The sequence below is a fragment of the Mesoplodon mirus genome (genome assembly GCF_964341445.2).
Source record: "Mesoplodon mirus genome assembly, chromosome: 11".
NCBI classification, from domain to species: domain Eukaryota; kingdom Metazoa; phylum Chordata; class Mammalia; order Artiodactyla; family Ziphiidae; genus Mesoplodon; species Mesoplodon mirus.
The window spans coordinates 61,888,109-61,907,086 of NC_138987.1; the positions used below are offsets into that span (position 1 = coordinate 61,888,109).

The 18,978-nt window shown below is 49.5% G+C and overlaps 1 protein-coding gene across 4 annotated transcripts; it reads right to left on the bottom strand.

Annotated features, from left to right (window-relative positions):
• Positions 1–176: 176 nt before the first annotated feature.
• AVIL (advillin) lies at positions 177–17,327 on the bottom strand. 4 transcript variants are annotated; one of them, XM_082634663.1, is made up of 19 exons: positions 16,200–17,327; positions 14,756–14,830; positions 13,858–14,054; positions 12,351–12,459; positions 12,148–12,258; positions 11,691–11,893; positions 11,158–11,236; positions 10,931–11,029; positions 10,086–10,239; positions 9,883–9,983; positions 9,264–9,401; positions 9,001–9,159; positions 8,031–8,210; positions 5,839–5,984; positions 5,584–5,728; positions 3,927–4,115; positions 3,233–3,301; positions 2,203–2,319; positions 177–765 (listed from the first exon to the last, which is right to left on the bottom strand). In XM_082634663.1, the coding sequence occupies exons 1-19, from the start codon at positions 16,263–16,265 to the stop codon at positions 652–654; spliced, it is 2,451 nt and encodes an 816-aa protein (XP_082490789.1). In that variant the 5' UTR covers positions 16,266–17,327; the 3' UTR covers positions 177–651. The 4 variants fall into 4 exon arrangements, with proteins under 4 accessions (XP_082490789.1, XP_082490787.1, XP_082490788.1 ...); XM_082634661.1 differs by having other exon boundaries at positions 9,883–10,239; XM_082634662.1 differs by lacking the exon at positions 16,200–17,327 and having other exon boundaries at positions 9,001–9,141; positions 9,883–10,239; positions 14,756–14,894.
• Between the last annotated feature and the right edge of the window lie 1,651 nt (positions 17,328–18,978).

The following is an 18,978-nucleotide window of genomic DNA, read 5'->3' on the forward strand; positions in this document are numbered from 1 at the left end:
GGTTTCCTGGACAGCTGTAAGGCAGATTTTGGCATTCTTAGGTCAACAGGGATTCCAGTGATCCAGAGAGCTCACTCAGCAGTGCCTCTTTACTTGCCCAGTACTGGGACATTTCTCCCAGTAGAACAAAATAGTTACCATAATGGGCAGACCGAAAATACTGAAAAGAACTCCCATTTGCTCTTACAGGTATCTTTATTTGAAAAATTTAAAATCTCTGGCACCTACAGTTCTGAGCATTTAGATTTTGACTTCAGGGTGTATATGTGAATAACTTCAATGACTTGTGGGTTAAATAGGAAATACCGATCTTAAGATTTAAAACAAACTTAGGCCCTTGCCCCAATATTAAACACTTTAAACTTAGTTTTTTTGTTCTCTTACTTTTGACTTCTCCAGATTCCTGCAGTTTTCGTGCTTTCTGCTGAGGCCACAAAAATTAAAAAGTGGGTAGCTAACAGCTAACATTTTAGGTCTATAGCAAGGAACGCAGGGATGAGAAAAATGGAGAACATGCTGTGATTTGCAGAGCCTACTGTATCAACATTAAGTAGCTGGATGTTAGGCAGAAATTAGTAGAGAAATTCTTTCCTGGTACTGGCACTATCTGCTTTCTTCTGGGGTCTTGCAGTAGGCAGATGCCTTCTTGCCTCAGAAAAGCCCCTTTTCTTTCTTCATCTGGAGCTGTTTCCAGCCAGGCAGAGCAGCAAATTGCCCTCTTGTGATGCCAAACACAGAAACAAAGTCCTGTTCAGAGAGGTAATTCTAAGAGAGAAGACAAAGTTTCTAGTTAGAAGGAAGACCTAGCGCCTGTCAGTGCTAATGGGGTCGGGGAAATGGGGCCAAGAGAGAGTCCCAGGTAGTTCCTTGAAAGGGGAAGTAGAATGAATTCTTCAGAAAGTTTTTAATAGACTTAAATTATTCATTGGGGAGTTCTTTGGCTTGTGGAGTCCCACCTTGGCCTCTGAAAGCCCTGGCTGGATTCGCTCACAGTCCCACCTGGCACCAGTGTCTTGCCAGAAGGACAAGAAATGGGTTATATATTATGTACAAGTTCTGAACATTAGGCTTTGGCTGAATGGAGAACTAAATCGATGGTTTTCCTTGCTTTCTGCCCTTATCTGCCATTTTTTATCCAGATATTTTCAAATGCAAGATCAGGTGGACCTTAGTGAGAGCATAAAATTCTCCTAACATTTATTTATTAATGATTAATGAATATTTCCTGTCCAAGTAAAATTATTAAGATATGGTCTCTGTTTTCAAGAAAGTTGCAGCCCAGATACTTAAGAGTTGGTTAGATAAGACACTGTGGAAAATCCAGAGGCCCTTCCCCTTCAAGGGGAAAATAAATTAGTTCATTCAACATGACTGTTAATTCAATCAGCTGAAATTTAAGGTGTGCCTGTGATCTGCTGGGCACCATCCTAGATGCCGAAAAGCTGAGAATGTAGGCGTGAACAAAACAGACAAGGTCCTTGCTCTTGAGGGTATCACTGGAGTGGGGCAGATAGACGGTGACCCAGTATAAAGGGACTATAGGCGGTGAGGGAGGCAGTGTCGGGGTGGTCAGGGGAGGCCTTCCTGGGGAGGTGGCATTGCAGCTGAGACCTAAATTAGTGAGGAAGGAGCTGGTTGTCTCATGATCTGGGAGAAAAATGTTTTCAGGCAGGAGCAATTAAAGGCTCATGTTCGAGGAACAGAAAAAACAGCCACTGGCTGAAGGGCGGTAAGTGAAGAGGGTAGTGGTCTGTGAGATGAAATCAGAGGTGGGCAGGGGCCAGATTGTTTGGGGCCTTGGAGGCCGTCAGAAGAACTTTGGATTCTAAGTGCAGTGGGAAGCCATTCAAGGTGTTTTAAATAGAAAAGTATCATCTGTTGTAGAAGCCCATTGGTTGTTATGTGGGGAACAGATTGTAGGGCAGGGGTGGAAACCAGTTGGGAGCCTATGGCAGTGGTCCATGATGGCTGGACCATACTGGCAGCAGAGAGATGGAGAGCAGTGAATGGAAGCTAGCTGATGGATTGATGTGGGAGGTGAGAAAAAAGAAGCAAGAAGGAGCCCTGGGTTTTCGGCTTGAGCTCCTGGGTGATTCAGATGTCTATTGAGTGCTTACAGTGTTCCAGATCTGTCCTAGGCTGTATACTGAGAAGGTGCTTTACTCATGGAGAGCTCCACTTACATCACATGCAGGCACTCACCTCCTTTTTGGCAGGGTTCACATCCTCAGGCAACTCCTGACTCTGATTTTTCAACAGAACTTCTACGGGGTAATATTTTGGCTCAGAATTTAGGGAGAGGGTTGTGTCCCTCATATCCTAGGGAAGATAAGAATGTAGACACTGGATAAGACTCTTCAGGTCTGTGCAGTTGAAGTTCTGTGTTTATAATATTTAAATTTTGGGTTTTACCACTTCATACTTTATAATCATCCTTTAGAACAGTGGTCCCCAAAACTGGCTGCATGTCAGAATCATCTGGGAATCTAAAATATTCAGATTTTAGGGTCCTTCTTGGGAAGGTGATTCAATAAGTCTAAGGTAAATCCTGTATAGCCAGTTTGGCGTAGATGTTTTGCTTAAACATCATTTAAATACTGTGATCACATTCCTTCTATTGGTACTTTTACTTGGGCTCTACATTTCCAGCCTTCAAATTCAAGTCATACTTCTTTTAAATATTTTTTAAAGATGCTACATTGCCATTAGCTTTGAAATCTTGAGTTTGTACAGCATAAAGGACAAAACTACCAGATGGTTCGGACAGTGGTGCCATGTACTTGTCCTGATGTTAAAGAGCTGTTGGATTCCTGGCCAGAAGCTCCACTTCTTCTGGCCATTAAAATAGGGGTAATGGCCTGAGTTTCTGTGGAAGCCCCTGTCAGAAACTGATAAACATTATCATTTGGGTTAGAAGCTTATTATTTCTGAAAAATACTAACAGTAAGTTTAATCTGTCCTGAATGACAGAGAGAGTTGAAGAATAAAATTTGGTTTTGTTTTCATTGTTTTTTTAAACAGCAAGTCTGTTCTAAATTCTGGAAGGCAGTAAAATAAGGAACTTGGCTCTGAGACCTGCATTTCTACCGATTAAAACAATCTTCATATCAAAATAGACCACCAGAGTGATACTAAGAAGGCCATGATAGGGTTTTGGCCATGTTGCATCTGTAGCATTTGCTGTTTCTCTCTGGCTCTGGTTGCCTGTGAATAGCTCCTCCAAGAAACTCACAGCAGAGATTCTCGTGATAGCAGCAGCGTCTCCCAGTTCTTCTTTTAACTGTTCATATGATTTCCCTGCCTGAAAAGAAGAAATAGAAAATACAGCATGAGATGCTGCTTACAGGGGAGGGACATGTCAGGCCTGGTCTGTACCCTCGAGAGAAGCAAAAAAGCCAGGGGACAGAAGACATTTCAGGGATAAGCAGAAATGAAAATCCCCCCTTCTGGGTCTATGCAGGGTTGGAAGGTACTTAAACATGGTCTGCATTCTTTGCTGGTGGCCCCTCAACGCTCCATGCTAAAAGCAGTTGACTAGGAGTCAGTAAACCTGGCTTCTTCCCACTGGTTAATTGTGACTTCAGACAAATAACTTCTCTGAGGTTCCTCATCTCTTAACACAGGAAACAGTGTTCCCTAGCTATCAGGATGTAGAGCTCAAAAAGTAATGTGTGTGGATATACTTTATAAACTTTATTACTTTTTCACACACTGCTTGTTCCTGAGGCAAGCTGTGAATTCTCTAACTGGACTTAGTGCCCTGGTGGGCGCGAAAGAGGAGGAAAGTAAAAAGCGGGGAGGGGAGGGGAGTGGCGGAGATGCGGTCCTGGGTTTACTCAGCCCTTGAGTACCCCGCCATCCCACCGAGCTCTGAGCACCCAGCGCCCTGGCAGTAAGAACGTCTTCCCGGTCCTCTCTGTTCTTACGCTCCAAATGTGAGGGTCCCAGGCCAAGAACCAGCCTGTGAATATGGGAGGCTCGAACCCCTGTTTAATGATCAGGGTTGGTGTGCCGGTGTCTCGGCCGCTGGGGTGAGTGCGCAGGTACTCCTGGGCGGTAGCAAGAGCGCTCTCCTTCTCCGTGGCGTTGGCCTCAGCCCCGATCCACAAGAACACCTGTTGTGGTAGAGATTGAGTATTTGTTACTGAGCTCATACCAAGGGCTAAGTATCAGTACTAGATCATACGTGCTGCCCTGTCTTTCCCTGTCAGCAGTTCACAGCCTCATCAGAGTAAAGCTTCTCAGATTCATTTTGATTTATGTATCTCCCCAATCTACATCTCCAGTCCTGAACTCTCTCTCTCAGAACTTTAGCTTCCTGGATCCAGCTTCTTGCAAAACACCTCCTCTTGGCTGACTCCAAGCTCAAGTATAACACCCCCCAAATGTAGCTCTTTTCTAAACTTGTATCTGTGTCTCCATTCTTGGTGAATGGTGTCCATTCAGTCACCCAAGGCAATAACCTGGGAGTCATCCTAAATACCTGCCATAACACCAGGACTTAGCTAATTTACCTCCTATGCTTTTGTCCAGTCTGTCACCATCCCTCTGTCTCTACTCCACAGCTCCTGTGTGGGCCAGCAGCTGCTCTTACTGGACTAGGACAGTAGTCTGCTGATTGGTCTCCCAACATACAGTCTTCTTTTTCCTCACAAGCCATCCCTCCTCTCCAACACTCGCCAGAGTGATCTATCTAAAGCACAGTCTGACCATGTCACTCGCCTGCTTAAATGTCAGTAGCTTTCCCGATGAATTTCAAACTTCTTGACATGGTAGGTAAGGCCCACCCCTACTTCTTGAGCTCCACCTCTAGGGTGCTCTTTAACACTGTCTTGTGCTCTGATGATACTGTTTGTAGTTCCCTGTATACTAGACTATTCATGCCTTGGTTTTCCTTTGCCTGAATGCCCTCTTTACCTGATTAATGCCTGCTTATCCTTTGAGTCTGGGAGCCATCTCCTCCAGAAAGTCTTCACTGAGCCCCTAAACTGTGTTGAGTGCCCCTTATTTGTGCTCCCATGGCACCTCGTACATACCTCCTTCATACTACAATGATGTTTCTATGTCCGGTCTCCTCCACCCCGCCTCAGCCTGTAAACTCTGAGAGTAGGATGAGGCCCTTGGCCTTGGCGACACCACACCCAGCGCAGTGATTAGAACGGACACAGGGCGTTGAGTGTGTTTGCTGAGCCGGACTGAAGAAAATGGGATGTGGCAGAGGGGTTGCCTTGAAGATAAGCTTTCGTATCCCTTTGTTCCCTAAAAGGCCCATATCCCTGGGTGTGGAGCCTGCTGCCCTTGGTCCTGAGAGAATGGAGTGCATGGTGATAGGATGGCGTGATTTTCCTGAAGCAAAGTGGGAAAATTCCCAGGGTGTTGAGTTTTAAACAACATTCTATTCTCTCCAGCCCTGGCAAAAAGCAGGTTCTTCCTTTGGTCACCACTGACAAATGTTTGATTGACTTGGGGATGGTCCAGGGCTACCCTGGCTTTATCTGGGGGGTTGGGGAGAGGTACTACACAAAAAATAGCCTAAAGCTTGAGGATCTTTGTCATTTGTTCCAAGCTCTCTGGCTGTCTTACCTGGTCCCAGGTATCCAGGAGCATCACGTCATCTGGGTTCAGGTCATCCTGGGTGAAGTCTGTGATCTCGGTGACAATGAACCGGCCGGTCTTATTGGAACATTCAAAGAGACGGGACTGGACATCTAGGATTTCCTGCTGTAGTCTGCAATACAGTCCGTTTAGTAGAGGAACTGAGCTGTTTAGAAATCATGTGCAGTTCACAAGTCTGGTAGGCAGGGGGAGCCAAGAGGAGGGGATGCTGTGGTCCTGTACCTTTTGTCATTGGCATAGTGAGTTTTTCCTCCCAGCAGGTCCCAGAACTCAGCTGGCTCCTGGCCCTCAGCCACTGTGTTCTCGGTGCCATCACAGAGAAGCCCGGCCAGCTCCTTAGCCATTGCCCGCTCATCCCCACTAGACCCCTGAGAGTGGGGTGGGGAGAACACAGATGTTAGCTGCACACAGGCACGTTGATGTGGGAAAAAAGTGGCTGAGACTAAGAGCTCAGTGCAGCCAGGATCATCTACCAAGCCACAGTACCTCAGGACGGGGAGATAGATAGGTTTGTTCTGGTGCTGGGAAGGGCAGGGGGCAAGGGGCGGGGGCACGGAGGAAAACAGTGGTGGCAAAGGACAAGACTAAACTCTGAAACCCACAGTGGATATTGACAAGTCACCTTCGTTTTGCTTTCAGTTGGAATTTTAGCACCTGCTTTTGACTTTTTTTTTTTTTTTTCTTTTTGCGGCACACGGGCCTCTCACTGCTGTGGCCTCTCCTGCCGCGGAGCACAGGCTCCGGACGCGCAGGCTCAGCAGCCATGGCTCACCGGCCCAGCCGCTCCGCGGCATGTGGGATCCTCCCAGACCAGGGCACGAACCCGTGTCCCCCGCATCGGCAGGCGGACTCTCAACCACTGCGCCACCAGGGAAGCCCCGCTTTTGACTATTTTTTAAGAGAAAATTTAAGTTTATTTTAAAAATTATATACAGGAAAATTCACTCTTTTTGCCGTAGAGTTCTATGACTCCTGACGAATGCATAGAATCATGCTACCACCACCACAACAAAAACAGAACAGTCGTCTCACCACTGCAAAAAATTCCCTCAGGCTACCTACCCCTTTGTAGTCAAACCCTCCCTGAATCCTTAACCTCTGGCAACCACTGATCTGTTCTCCATCGTGATAGTTTTGCCTTTTCCAGCATGTCATAAATGGAATCATACACTCTGTAGCCTTTGTGCTAGTGCACTGTGCACTTAGCATAATGCACTTGAGATTCATCCCTGCAGTTGTGGGTATCAACAGCTTGTTTCTTTCCATAGCTGAGTAGTATCCCATTGTATGGATGCACCGCTGTTTGTTTATCCATCCTCCAGTTGGTTTGCTTCCAGTTTTTGGTGATTACAAATAAAGGTGCTATAAACATTTGTGTACAGGTTTTTGTGTGAAGATAGTTTTTTTTGAGCTTTTTTTTTTTTAAGATGTTGGGGGTAGGAGATTATTAATTAATTAATTTATTTTTGCTGTATTGGGTCTTCGTTTCTGTGCGGGGGCTTTCTCTAGTTGCGGCAAGTGGGGGCCACTCTTCATCGCGGTGCGCGGGCCTCTCACTATCGCGGCCTCTCTTGTTGCGGAGCACAGGCTCCAGACGCGCAGGCTCAGTAGTTGTGGCTCACGGGCCTAGTTGCTCCGCGGCATGTGGGATCCTCCCAGACCAGGGCTCGAACCCATGTCCCCTGCATTAGCAGGCAGATTCTCAACCACTGCGCCACCAGGGAAGCCCTGAAGATAGTTTTTTATTTCGCATGGGTACATACCCAGGAATGGGGTTGCTGGGCCATACGGTAAGTGTATGTTTTATAAGAAACTGTCAGTTTGTTCTCCAAAGGCCATATTTGCATTCCCACCAGCAGTGTGTGAGAATTCCTATTGCTTTGCATCCTCACCAGCACTTGGTATTATCTTTTTTTTTTTTTCGGTCATTCTGATAGGTGTGTAGTGGTATCTCATTGGGGTTTTCATTTGCATTTCCCTAATGACTAATGATGTTGAGCATCTTTTCCTGTTCAATTCTCTTTTGCAAAATAATTTTAGTGCTTTTTAATGCAGATGCAATCTAAATTGACAAAAATCACATTTTTAGTGTTTTTGTTCAGTGTTCATGGCCGTCCTGTTACAGTCCACCAAACTGGTGTGGAAAGATTGACTTATCCAGCCTGCATCCAGCCTCCATGTGTTTAGAGGTTTATGGAGGGTCTCCTGGATGTAAGCAGTGTGTTCGTGAGTTTCTAATTGGAGGCCTAATTGTGGGGAACATTGTCAGTCCCTTTGAAGATCCTTTAGGAAAAGGTTCCTTTTTTTGAGGACTGCTCCAGCCTACTCTTCAGTTCCTTCGCCTTGCTGACAGGAGGGTTGGTGCAGGGCTGGGCTCTGAGGGGCTGGTGTGACCACTGGGCCAGCCATCCTACCTTGCCATACCACAGGTAGTGCTCTGCCTGGGTCCGCAGCAGAAAGACATCATTGGAGTTTAGAGAGGAGGTGAAGGCTGGAACCTCCACCGCTTTGGTGTTAGATATTTCATTTCCTTGAATCTGGAAGAGCCTTACTGGAGGATCGGGCTCGGCATTTCCCTTCCTGGAAGTCCCACCCTAGAGAGAGAGAAAAGCAGAGTCTGGAACGAAGGTGCACCGTGTGCGCCAGGCACTGGGCTAGCATTGTGGAGAACGTGGATGTGTTTGACACCGTCTTTGCCCTCAAGGAGTGTCTAGGCTAACTGAGAGAGGCTGAGGTGAGCTGGAGTTATGGTACCAATAGTATTAGCTTTCATTATGAGACCTTGGTTATATGCCAGGCTCTTTGCTGGTGCCTTATCTACATCTTTTTATAGATCCTCATAATAACTTTGTGAAGTAGGTATTATTATCCCACAGTGCAGATGGGGAAACAGGCTTAGAAACTTGGCTAATAAATGACAAGACTAGGACTTGACCATAGATTTGTGTATATCAAACATGTGACATTATACATTCCTGGTAGTGCTTCAGCCAGGGCTTCATGGAAGAAATGGAACTTGAATCTGAAGGAGCACATTCTCTGGGGGAGGTGAACAGGTAAATGACATGGCACGTGTGAGGTCTAATGAGGACACCCACCTGACAGGAGTGGAGTGTGTAGGCTAGGGAGCTGAGGGTGATGCACCTGCACAGGTAATATGGGTCAGATTATAAAAGACCTTGAACGTGAATTAGGCAGTGGTTTGGACTTGAAACCCTAGGCCGTCGGGATTCACTTCAGTGTCTTAGAGAGATTCACCCCCTTCTTGTCTGTGTCTTCCCCAAGCCCTGCTCTCTACCCCTCCTCTCCTCTGCTGTAGTCTCCTGCTGACCTGCTGGTTCTGAGCATTCTGCTTATGGTGTAATTTTATCTGAGGGCTCTCACCTCAAAGATAACCAGCTTTCCTTTGAAGATGGCCAGGAAGTGGCGTGGCTCCTTCCCCATGGCAACCCGAACCTGCACAGGGGCCCCATCAAACTGCCGGTCCACCTCCACCGCCTGGTATGCTGAGGCTGCCAGCTCATCCTGTGAGGCGTGGCGGCCCTGTAGTGGTGAGCGGGTGCGATGGGTCCCTGCTACCCCCGGCCCTAGCTCAGTGGCCGGAGGAGGCGCCAGGATCCAAAGCTGAGAGGCTGGCCCAGGCCTACCTGCCAGATGTACAAGATGTAGTGCGGCTTCCCGTGCATCTCGTACGTATAGAGAACCAGATAGCAGTCTCCCCCATAAAAGAAGCCATACCACTGATGCTCCACGGGGACCAGCTCCAGGTTTTCAATTCTCCAGACCTAGGCATAGAAGGAGACACAGTTCCCCAGACATGGGAGTCCTGTGAAGAAACAGCTACCTGGAGGGAACTGGGCCATGCTTAGCAGAGAATCCAGGTGGGTGAGGCACTAACGTCCATTCAAAGTACACCTTCCCCCTCTGGTGCTTCTTTCCAGTGGTGAGGGCTTATCACATTTGCATGATTTGAATCCCAAGAACTGGATCGTCCCTGGTCAGATGCATCCCCATCATGGCTCAGAGATGATTTGAATATGTCTGCCAGGTGAGTTCTTCATGGCACACTGGAGTATCTACCTTTCACTTCTGTGAAGAATTGTGGGAAAACCCTGCAGACTCAGACATCCCTTTGAATAGTCCTGAGGTGCCAGAGGTGGAAAGGAAAGCAAAGCAGACACGGAATCACGTGTCCCTTCTGTACAGCAGAGCAGCCTGGAGGGCCAGTGCTGCCGCCTGCCCTGGGATGTGGGTCACTGGGCTTACCTCAACATTGCCGTTGCCGTCGTCGACCATTCTTTCCTGGGCTGCCACCTCTGGTTTGGTGTGCAGCAGAGTCGCATCAAATTTATCCTGGAAAACGTTAGCTGCACGGAAGGGGTTGGGAGAAGCCAAGTGAGCAAAAAGCAGCTGTGCCTGCCTTTCTAAAGAGTCCCGGCAGTGAAAACACGATCTGGGGGCAATCTTACCGATTTTACCAACGCTGAACGTTTTCCCCAGACCCACGGTCTGTTCCTTCACTGACCACTTCTGGAACAGCTGCTTGAACATGGCTGACTCGGCACCATCACTGACGGTCTCCACGTTGGTACTGCTGGGGTAGCCCTTCATCTTGATGAAGTTCTGCAGGTGTCCCCCCCCCCCCCGAAGGACAGGTCAGTCCAGGAGTGCACTGGGCTCTTGACTTGGCTGGTGATTCACCCCTGTGAAGCCAGTTGGTAGGACTGTTCCCTTCTGGGAGTCAGAGTCAAATTCTAACTCACTTCTGTCTAGGGACCAAGTTACCTGCCTCAAGGAAAGGACTGAGTGGAACATTTTGACATCTCTTCATTGGCCTGTCAGATTATTACTGATTTTTTTTTTTTTTTTTTTGGTAAGATCCTCTGTTCTGTGTTCCTTCAGCACTCCTGTACTCTACTGACTTTGTATCACCTTCATTTGCCCCTTTTTTGCTTTGTACGTGCATCCTGCCTGGTTCATCTGCGTGGGTCTGCACAATGTCATAAGCTCCTTGAGGACAGGGCCCTTGACCTTGATATGTGGTATCTCCTTCAATAATAACAGCCACCTTTTTACTGAGCAGGTGTGTGTGCCAGGTATTGTTCTGAGTGCTTTATAAATGTTACTTAATCCTCACAACAACCCCAGGAGATGGCATTAAACCTGGATTTGATCCCAGTTTGTCTGTCTGACTTTGAAGTTATGTATGTAACTGCGATGTTCTATGCTCTGGTGCCTAATGTGGCTCGCTGAGCACATCTGATGTGTTATGGACAGAATTTTTTGGACAATATTGCACATCCGTAGCTCCTACCAGAGCTTTAGACATGGCCATCTGTTTCTCAACCTTTGTGGCTCCTCTTCCTTTCCACACATAGATCTTGGTTCCACTTTGGTCCAGGATGTAGCAGTCCTGAAGCAGACGGTCAGGGATAAAAGTGGTTACTCCTGCCCAAGACCATGAGGAAGGCCTTTCCCTAGGGTCTGCCTCTGAAGCCAGGTCTGGCTACCCCAAGCCAAGCCCACCCAAGCTCTACTTACATCATGGTTCAGTAAGCCCTGGACCAGAGGCCTCGTTGCTACATCTGTGACCGCCAGCTGCCCAGCTGAGTCTGAGACACTAGAGAAGGGGAGAGGTTAGGCTGTACCTTCTCTTCTACAAAGCATCGTGTAGTCAATCTGATATTTCATGGCTTTGTCTTAGAATGAAGTTTCTGGGTAGAGTTCAACTTCTTGGAACAGGCATGGCTTGAACGCAGACAGGAATGTGATGGACTCTGTTCTGTGGAGGAGACTTTTGTGCATCTCTCTCCTCAACGTTATCCTGTCCACATCCCTAGGCACATATAGATCTGAGCAAAGGAATGGCCTCCCCCAGAGACCAGGAAGAGTTGCTAACAAGAACAGATAGTAGCTGCTCAGGGAACACCGAGCTCCTTATAGAAGCTGCATTTGAAAAAGACTGAAAGAAAGCCAGTCACCTGCACCCCAAACGAGGAGCGAAGCAGAAGTGCTGGTTTTCTGGGGGGACACCTACCCCAGCTTCCAGCCAGCAGCTAGGCTTAGCTACTCACTGATACAGCATGATATTTGATTTCTGTTGCTGATCTGTGATCTCATCGGGGACCGCAGGCTTGATAATGGAGTGCCGGCCGAGGGTGTCCTGAAGGACCTTCATCAGCTCTGGACTGGCCGCCTCCTTGTCTCCCTCGATCACCCCTATTTCAGCACGGCCCCCTCGCTCCCTGTCCCGAATATGCTTTGCCAGGAGCATAGCCTGTAAAGAAGCCCGAGGAAGTGCTCAGCTCCCGGAGGAGCAGCCTGGATCCCAGACACAGGAGTTACCCTGATGCTGAGTCGCAGGCTCGCACACGTGGCCTGTCTCTGAAACAGATGCTGCTCAAAGGCAGGGGTCTGGCTTGAAGGGCAGGAAAGAGCCAGCGAGGAAAGAAGAAGGAAAGGGCAGCTGAGGGAGTGCAAGCCCGTGAGGCCCCGGGGGATGGGGGGGGGGAGCAACAGAACAGGCCACACCTTCAGACGCTCCCTGCTGCTGCTCTCTGGGCCATTCCACTGGATGATGACCTTCCCAAGGTCCAGCAGGAAGACATCACCTCGGTTAAAGCTGTCCCAGCTCATTTCCACCTGCAGGGGAGAGGTAGACATTATGTAGGAGGAGTTCTTAGGTGCTAGGTGGAGAGGCCCTGGGCCTGGGACAGACAAGGGGCAGGACTTACCTCGGTGGCCCTGATGTTTCTCTTCCCCTTCACGTGCAGCAGCCGCTTCACGTCGTAGGTATTGGTCTCCACGTGCTTCATCCCGGAGGCCACACCCCCCTTCTTGTAGCTGAGGGAACATCCGTTATTTATTGAGCACCTGCTATGTGCTAGGTACTGGGGAGACAGTTGTGGATCACACAGATGCAACCTCTCCCCACACGGGTGATGACAGTAAATGAGCCAGGTAAACATAGATGCTGGTCACCACTGCCACAGAGGTGCACTCAGCGGTGGGCTTTTAGACAGCGTGTTCAGGGCAGTCTTCTCCGAAGGACGACATTTGAGCTGGGATATTAAGAGTAGGAACCAACCACCAGAGGACTGGTTCTCCAGACAGAGGGTGCATCACTGATGAAGTCCCCAGAGCACAGAAGAACTTGTTTTGTTTCGTTCTAGAAACTGGGTGAATGTCACGTGTGATGGGGAGAGGGGCACGAGTCAGGCGGTAGCAGAAACATTCATGACACCGTGGCCTTAAAAACCATCTCACTCCGGGAATCCGCTCTCCCGCCCCTGGCCCTCACGCCAGCCCAGCCTCCCCCAGGCATCCCACACGTGAAGGGCATGCAGAGAGCCACGGGGAGCAGAGGGTTCCCTGGTGACTCAGCGTGGGGCTCTGTGCCCAGTAGGTCCTCAGTGGGGACTGCTGACCTGTAAGAAGCTGGCCTTGGACCAGCCTCAGAACTCTCAAGCTCATTGGAATTCCTTTTTCTTTTCAATCTCAAGTGCAAAGTTTTGAGGTAATCAAGCTCCTCAGTTCGTGGAAGGTTTTCACCATTGGCCTTTATGAGACCCCTCTCTTGTAGTAAGTATTTTTGTGTTCCCTTTAATTTGCATACCCTACCCCCCCTTTCTCTCCCCGCCATAGGCATCCATTCTAACAGTTTAACATCTGTCTTTTTATTTTCATTCTGGTAAAATGTAGCCTGTTGTTTTGAGTTTATGTATTTTTTTAAAAACAGAAATTGGCATTCTGTTCTATATTTCAAGCCTGTTTCTACCTGTGCTCCCTAAGCCCCGTGTTTTTAAGGTCTGTCCACGTGTCAGATGTGCCTCTAATCTGTTTCCAGCTGTGGCATTGTACTCCGCTGTGTCGCGGGGTGTTTTTCCTGTCCACATTGCCTGCCGCTTCCCGCCACCACTAACGTGAACGTTCTGGTTCATGTGCCTTTGTGGACCTGGGAACGTGAGCGCTCCTTTGAGTCACACGCTGGGGGTGAGATCTTCCCCAGTGGCAGCAGACTACTCTCCGGAATGCTGGCCAGTTCTCACTTGCACCAGCGGGGCACCTGTCTCCCCAGAGCTTCGACGACACTTGGCGCCTCTCAGCTCTCTAGTAGGTGGAAATGATGGCTTTGTTTGGATTTGCATTTCTCTGATGCCTTTCTTCATATACGTTTTGGCCCTTTTGGTTTCCTCTTTGGTAAACTGCGGTTACGTCCTTGCTCTGTGCATAGCTACTCACATGATGCCCTGCTTGAAGTAGCCGCGGAAGGTGTCGGACTCGTGGCACTGGACTTCCCGGTGCTGCACGGGGCCGCCCCCCAGGTAGTCGTCCAGCTGCGTAGTGTAGATGGCTGCGCAGGTCTTCTCATCCTGCGAGGAGTCCTTCCCAATCCAGAAGTGGATGTCCTGGGAGAGGATGCTGCCCACTCTCCGGGTCTGGGATGTAGTCAGAGAGATATCAGGTCAGGGGCCAGCTTGCCTCCCCTTCGCTGCTGGCCCTTCTGGCGTGGGAAGAACGTGGCCTACGGTGACTTGTGTCCTGCCCTTGGCAGGCCTGGGGCCTCTCCCTCCCTGCAGTGGCCCGGGTGCAGACCCTGGCAGCCCAAATCCCTCTCCACATTTGGGGAATGTTGACAGCTTATTGTTATCAAAATAAACAGAGACCAATGGGGATCTTTTCCGGGTTGGACTGCAGGCTTTTCTTGCTGCTCTTTCGCACCCCTGCACTTGCACATCTGGCACAGTGCTGCCGTCCATCTGCATGGCTCTGTCAGTACTGTCCCCGTGGGAGACTGTTTCTTCCGCTAGATGAGTACTTTGAGGCCAGAGATGGCCTTGTATCCACCTGGCCTTCCTTCACAGCACTGTAATCTGGGGTCTGGGTCCCGGAGGGAGAAGTGCTGCTGTAGGCTACTCGCTGAGGTTCAGACTGAGGGCCACACCCACACCCTCTGATGCAAAATTTAAAACCCTGGCCTAAGAAACCCTTTGATAATCAAACTGGAGGCCTGTTCTATATAACAGCGAGGAAGAATCAAGATGGATACCAGATTAACCTCACGGGCAGATCTCCCAGTGGGGCCCCAGAGCTGGCTCTCAAGGGAGCAGCTCATGGGAATGGGGGGCATGGTGCTCACCGAGAGGATGATGTAGCAGTCCCCCTCATAGAAGGTACCATGGGCATTCAGGGGCACCGGCACCAGCTCCATTTTCTGGAAGGACAAGGGGTGTGTATAGGCTGCATTCTCTCCCTCCTCCCCCGACCCCCCCAGGCCTCCCCCTGCACGCCGTCATTTGACACAGGCGGCAGGGGAGAGTGGGGAGATGTCCCCACGGGGCGTGGTGGCCAGCCACAGGATTAGCGCGGCCATCCCTCTGGCTTCTGCTGAACTCCACCTGCCCGGCCCTGGGTCTGGATCCAGGTGCCTGTCCTCACCCCATCCTCCTCGCACCGCCTGCCCAGCCTCATCTTGCTACACTGTGAAGAGCCTGTGCGCCGCCTCAGTCATTTGCAGAGTTGGGTGTAAGCCCTCAGGTAAAAGCCCATCTCTGAGCCGCTGCACCAGAGTGCCTCCAGCGCTGACTCTGACCACCCAGAGCTGGCCAAGTTCTGACAGAATGGGGAGCCAGGATTCTGTGAGGCTCTGGGGGTGGGGAATGCCGGCCGTGTGCAGGCTCCCTGCCGAGGGCTCTGTATTTGGAATCTGGGTTGGAGCCCTGATGCACCTGTTACCTGCATGTCTGGCTTGTCCCAGGAGAGCCATTCCCATGGCCTCAGATATGGACTTTCATCACTATCTCCAAGTAGGTAAACCTGCAGTCATGTTTGAGTGTATTCTATGTAAAATGTGTGTTAAATGTAAAAATGTTAAATATCCCACAATTTGCGTAACTCTTTTAGTACCTATTAGTTTTTAAAGAAACCTGGAGCCTTAAAACAGTGGGAGTGACCTGGGCTCTCACAAGCTCTGAGCTGCTTGCTAGGGGGGCTGTGACTCCCCTCGTAGTGGAGGATGGTGAGGTGGGGCATCACCTCTGGGTTTTCTGCAGCAGAGCCACTCACTGGGCTCAGAGCAGGGAGGTGGGGTGAGGCTGCCAGGCCAGGGCGGTTCCCAACTATAGACCGCTAGAGCTCGAGGTCAGCCAGAGGGGCTCAAGCCCCGAGTGGGAGAAGGGATGAGCAGGGCACCGATCTGTGCTGTATCTGCCAAATCTTCCTACCACCTTGCAGGAGCCAGAGTGCCCCGTGGAAGACAGGTTCCATTGTTCTGACAGAAGCAGCCAGGTGTCTCGGGCTTCGTGGGTGGGCCTGGGCCCCACCCATCTCTCCAGGACATTTACTAGAAGTGCAGATGGTTAGATAAAAGGCAAGCCTATTTTCGCTTGGAGCCCTGCTCTCCAAGGCCAAGAACATTTCCTCCACCCGTCACCCGCCTGCTCTGAGCACCCAGGAGGGGTCAAGCATCGGAAAACGTGCCCTTTGGAGCTGCCTCTCACTGTTGTTGAACCACAGACAGGAGACCGAGGCATGTGGACGGCCTTCAGCAGACCAGTCTTCTGCCCCCATCCAGCCCAGCTCACCTCTATTCTCCAGGTGATGATCCCAGGGTCGTTGCCCACAGCCTGAAAGGCACTGCTCAGAGACATGGCACGTGTCTTCCTGGGACTGAAACATCACAGAGCAAGCACGGAGATGACGCCTCTCACAGCAGTCATCCAGCCAGCTTTCCTCCTAAGTCACTTCCCAATCTCTCGTCAGCCATCCTGCCATGTCCTTGTGGTGCATCCCTGCACTATCTCACAGAGATGCGGACAATGACTTGTCCAAGTTCATGTCGTAAGGCTGGCTGGCCCAGGGATCCCCACCGGAAATTCTGCTTCCCACTTGCCACTCTCCTTGTTAAGAGCTCTGATAACACAGCCATGATTATTTACTGAAGGGGTGACAAATATGCTAAGCCCTGTGTTGGTTGACTTTATGTTCTCTCATTTAATTCTCATAAACTGAGTATATTTTCTTTGTCTTACATTGTGGGAAAATTGAGGTTCAGAGAGGTTAAATAATTTACTCAGTATCACTAGAATGAAATCCATACCCGATCTTCAAATCTGTGCTCTTTTCTAGTTTCTGTGATGCAGCCCTTCCTAACATACCTAAATTCAGTGGCACATGGGATTGAAAAAAGGCTTATGTTGGAATAAGTATTTCCAAACTGGGTTTCCTTCTTTCATTCCCAATCCCTCTAACTCTCCCAGACTCCCTGCTTGCCAGGTCCTCTCCACAGTCAACAATTTGAGCTTTTACTTCCCAGACTTTTTAAAGTAAACTATCCTAAAATTCAGACAACCCATTCTGCTTTTGTCACATGACTAATATATTCCCTGCGCCTCACAGAAGAGGGAAAGTAAAATGGCAGGGCTGGGCCTGGGACAAAGAGTTCAGGGTGGCAGCAGGGGCAGGTGGGCGTGGCCTGTGGGCAGATCCTCCCCCCCCCCGCCCCCTCCCACACAGACCCAGACAGTGGTGCTGTGGCTGCCCACAGACAGGGTGGGGAGAGGGAGGAAGAAGTAAAGAGAAGTGTGGATTGTGTACCATCTCTGTTCGAAACGTGTCTAGGGTTATTAAGCACCTCCACATGTCCATGGCCACATAGGCTTTAAATAATGAAAATTCCTGCCTGGTTCTTTTTTTTTTTTTTTTTTTTTTTTTTTTTTCCGTACTCGGGCCTCACTGTTGTGGCCTCTCCCGTTGTGGAGCACAGGCTCCGGACGCGCAGGCTCAGCGGCCATGGCTCACGGGCCCAGCCGCTCCGTGGCATGTGGGATCTTCCCGGACCGGGGCACAAACCCGTGTCCCCTGCATCAGCAGGCGGACTCTCAACCACTGCACCACCAGGGAAGTCCCTCCTGCCTGGTTCTTGCTCTCAAGGGGCTTGCAATCTGATTGATACACATCACTGATGAATGCTCTCAAGAGGCAAAGGAAAAAGGAAGGGCTTGACGAAGTTACATAGGATAAAGAAAAAGAAAAATAAAGAAAAAACAACCCCACCCAGAAAGGACTATCTGGGATTTTGCTATTTGGAGGCATATTGTGCTTGTTAAGAGGAGCATGTCTGGCCATTCTTTTCTTAAGCCTTGGTGGATGAACCCAGGTTTGGAGAGTATGTGCCATTATCTAGTATGGACGTTGGCAAAAAAACAAAACAAAAGACAAACAAAAAACTCTCTTTGTCTACTGCTACAGCAGGACTAAAGCAGAGCAGTGATGCGGAGCTGCCAGTGTTTAAGGATTTAATTTGATAATTGGCACTGCCCCACCCTGTGCTGCTTAGAATTGCCAGGAAATATTTGTTCAGGTTTTCTTCAGACCCTAGATTTCAGTCATTAAAGGCAAATGCTGTGACCCAACTAGGGGAAGGGGACAAGGAATTCATTCCTTGGAGAGAGGTAAGAGTAAACCTGGTAAAAGTCAAACCAGCTGGCACTAATTAGAACTGTGAATCCAGAGGCCAAAAGCAGTCCCATTTTCCAGCAGGGACTTGGCAATCAAAATGCTCACTGGGCCAGGGTCCCTGAAATGCAGGAGAGGACATGCTCAAAGCAGGGACTTTGCCATACTGGAACACCCAGAAAATGTGATTGGGGGACTGAGCAAAGTCCCCCAAAGCTCAGTCTCTCCCCCTCCCTCCTCCTCAAGTCCTAGTTTATCGACTCAGCACCCTTTGAGACCACTGTACAAACCGCTGGGCGGGGTGCAGTTTTGAAATCCCAGCTTAAAAGCTGGTGGCCCTTAATTCTTACCAATACTCCTAGGAACGGACCCCAAGCAGAGGAAGCTGGTTTAAATTTCTGCCTTGCCCCATACCATTTCTTTGAGATGGGTGAATCTTTCCAAGCTTTTGAAAGTGTGCCCTATGTTTAGTGGTCTCTAAAAAGCACCTCGACTTCTCAGCAGGAAGTTTGCAAAACCGGTCACAAACTCCTGGTTCAGGGCTTCCCTGGTGGCGCAGTGGTTGAGAGTCCGCCTGCCGATGCAGGGGACACGGGTTCATGTCCCTGTCCGGGAGGATCCCACATGCCACGGAGCGGCTGGGCCCGTGAGCCATGGCCGCTGAGCCTGCGCTCCGCAACAGGAGAGGCCACAACAGTGAGAAGCCCGCATACTGCAAAACAAAACAAAACAACAACAACAAAAAAACTCCTGGTTCAACCCTTTTAAGAGCCTCATCCGAGAACACAAAGCCAAGGAAATTTTAATCTCCTCTTTCGTTTCTTTCTAGTTCAAGTAAAATTGCTCTATTGACGTGCATCCATAAACCAAATAGAACTTACCTTGCCTTCTCTCTCAGCAGTCTTC

Coding starts and splice junctions, on each gene's coding strand:
- AVIL (XM_082634661.1), bottom strand. CDS start 16,265: ATGTCTCTGAGCAGTGCCTTTCAGGCTGTGGGCAACGACCCTGGGATC. Junction 14,055..14,755: donor ACTGCTACATCATCCTCTCG/GTGAGCACCATG, acceptor ACTACATCCCAG/ACCCGGAGAGTGGGCAGCAT. Junction 12,259..12,350: donor GAAACATCAGGGCCACCGAG/GTAAGTCCTGCC, acceptor TCTCCCCTGCAG/GTGGAAATGAGCTGGGACAG.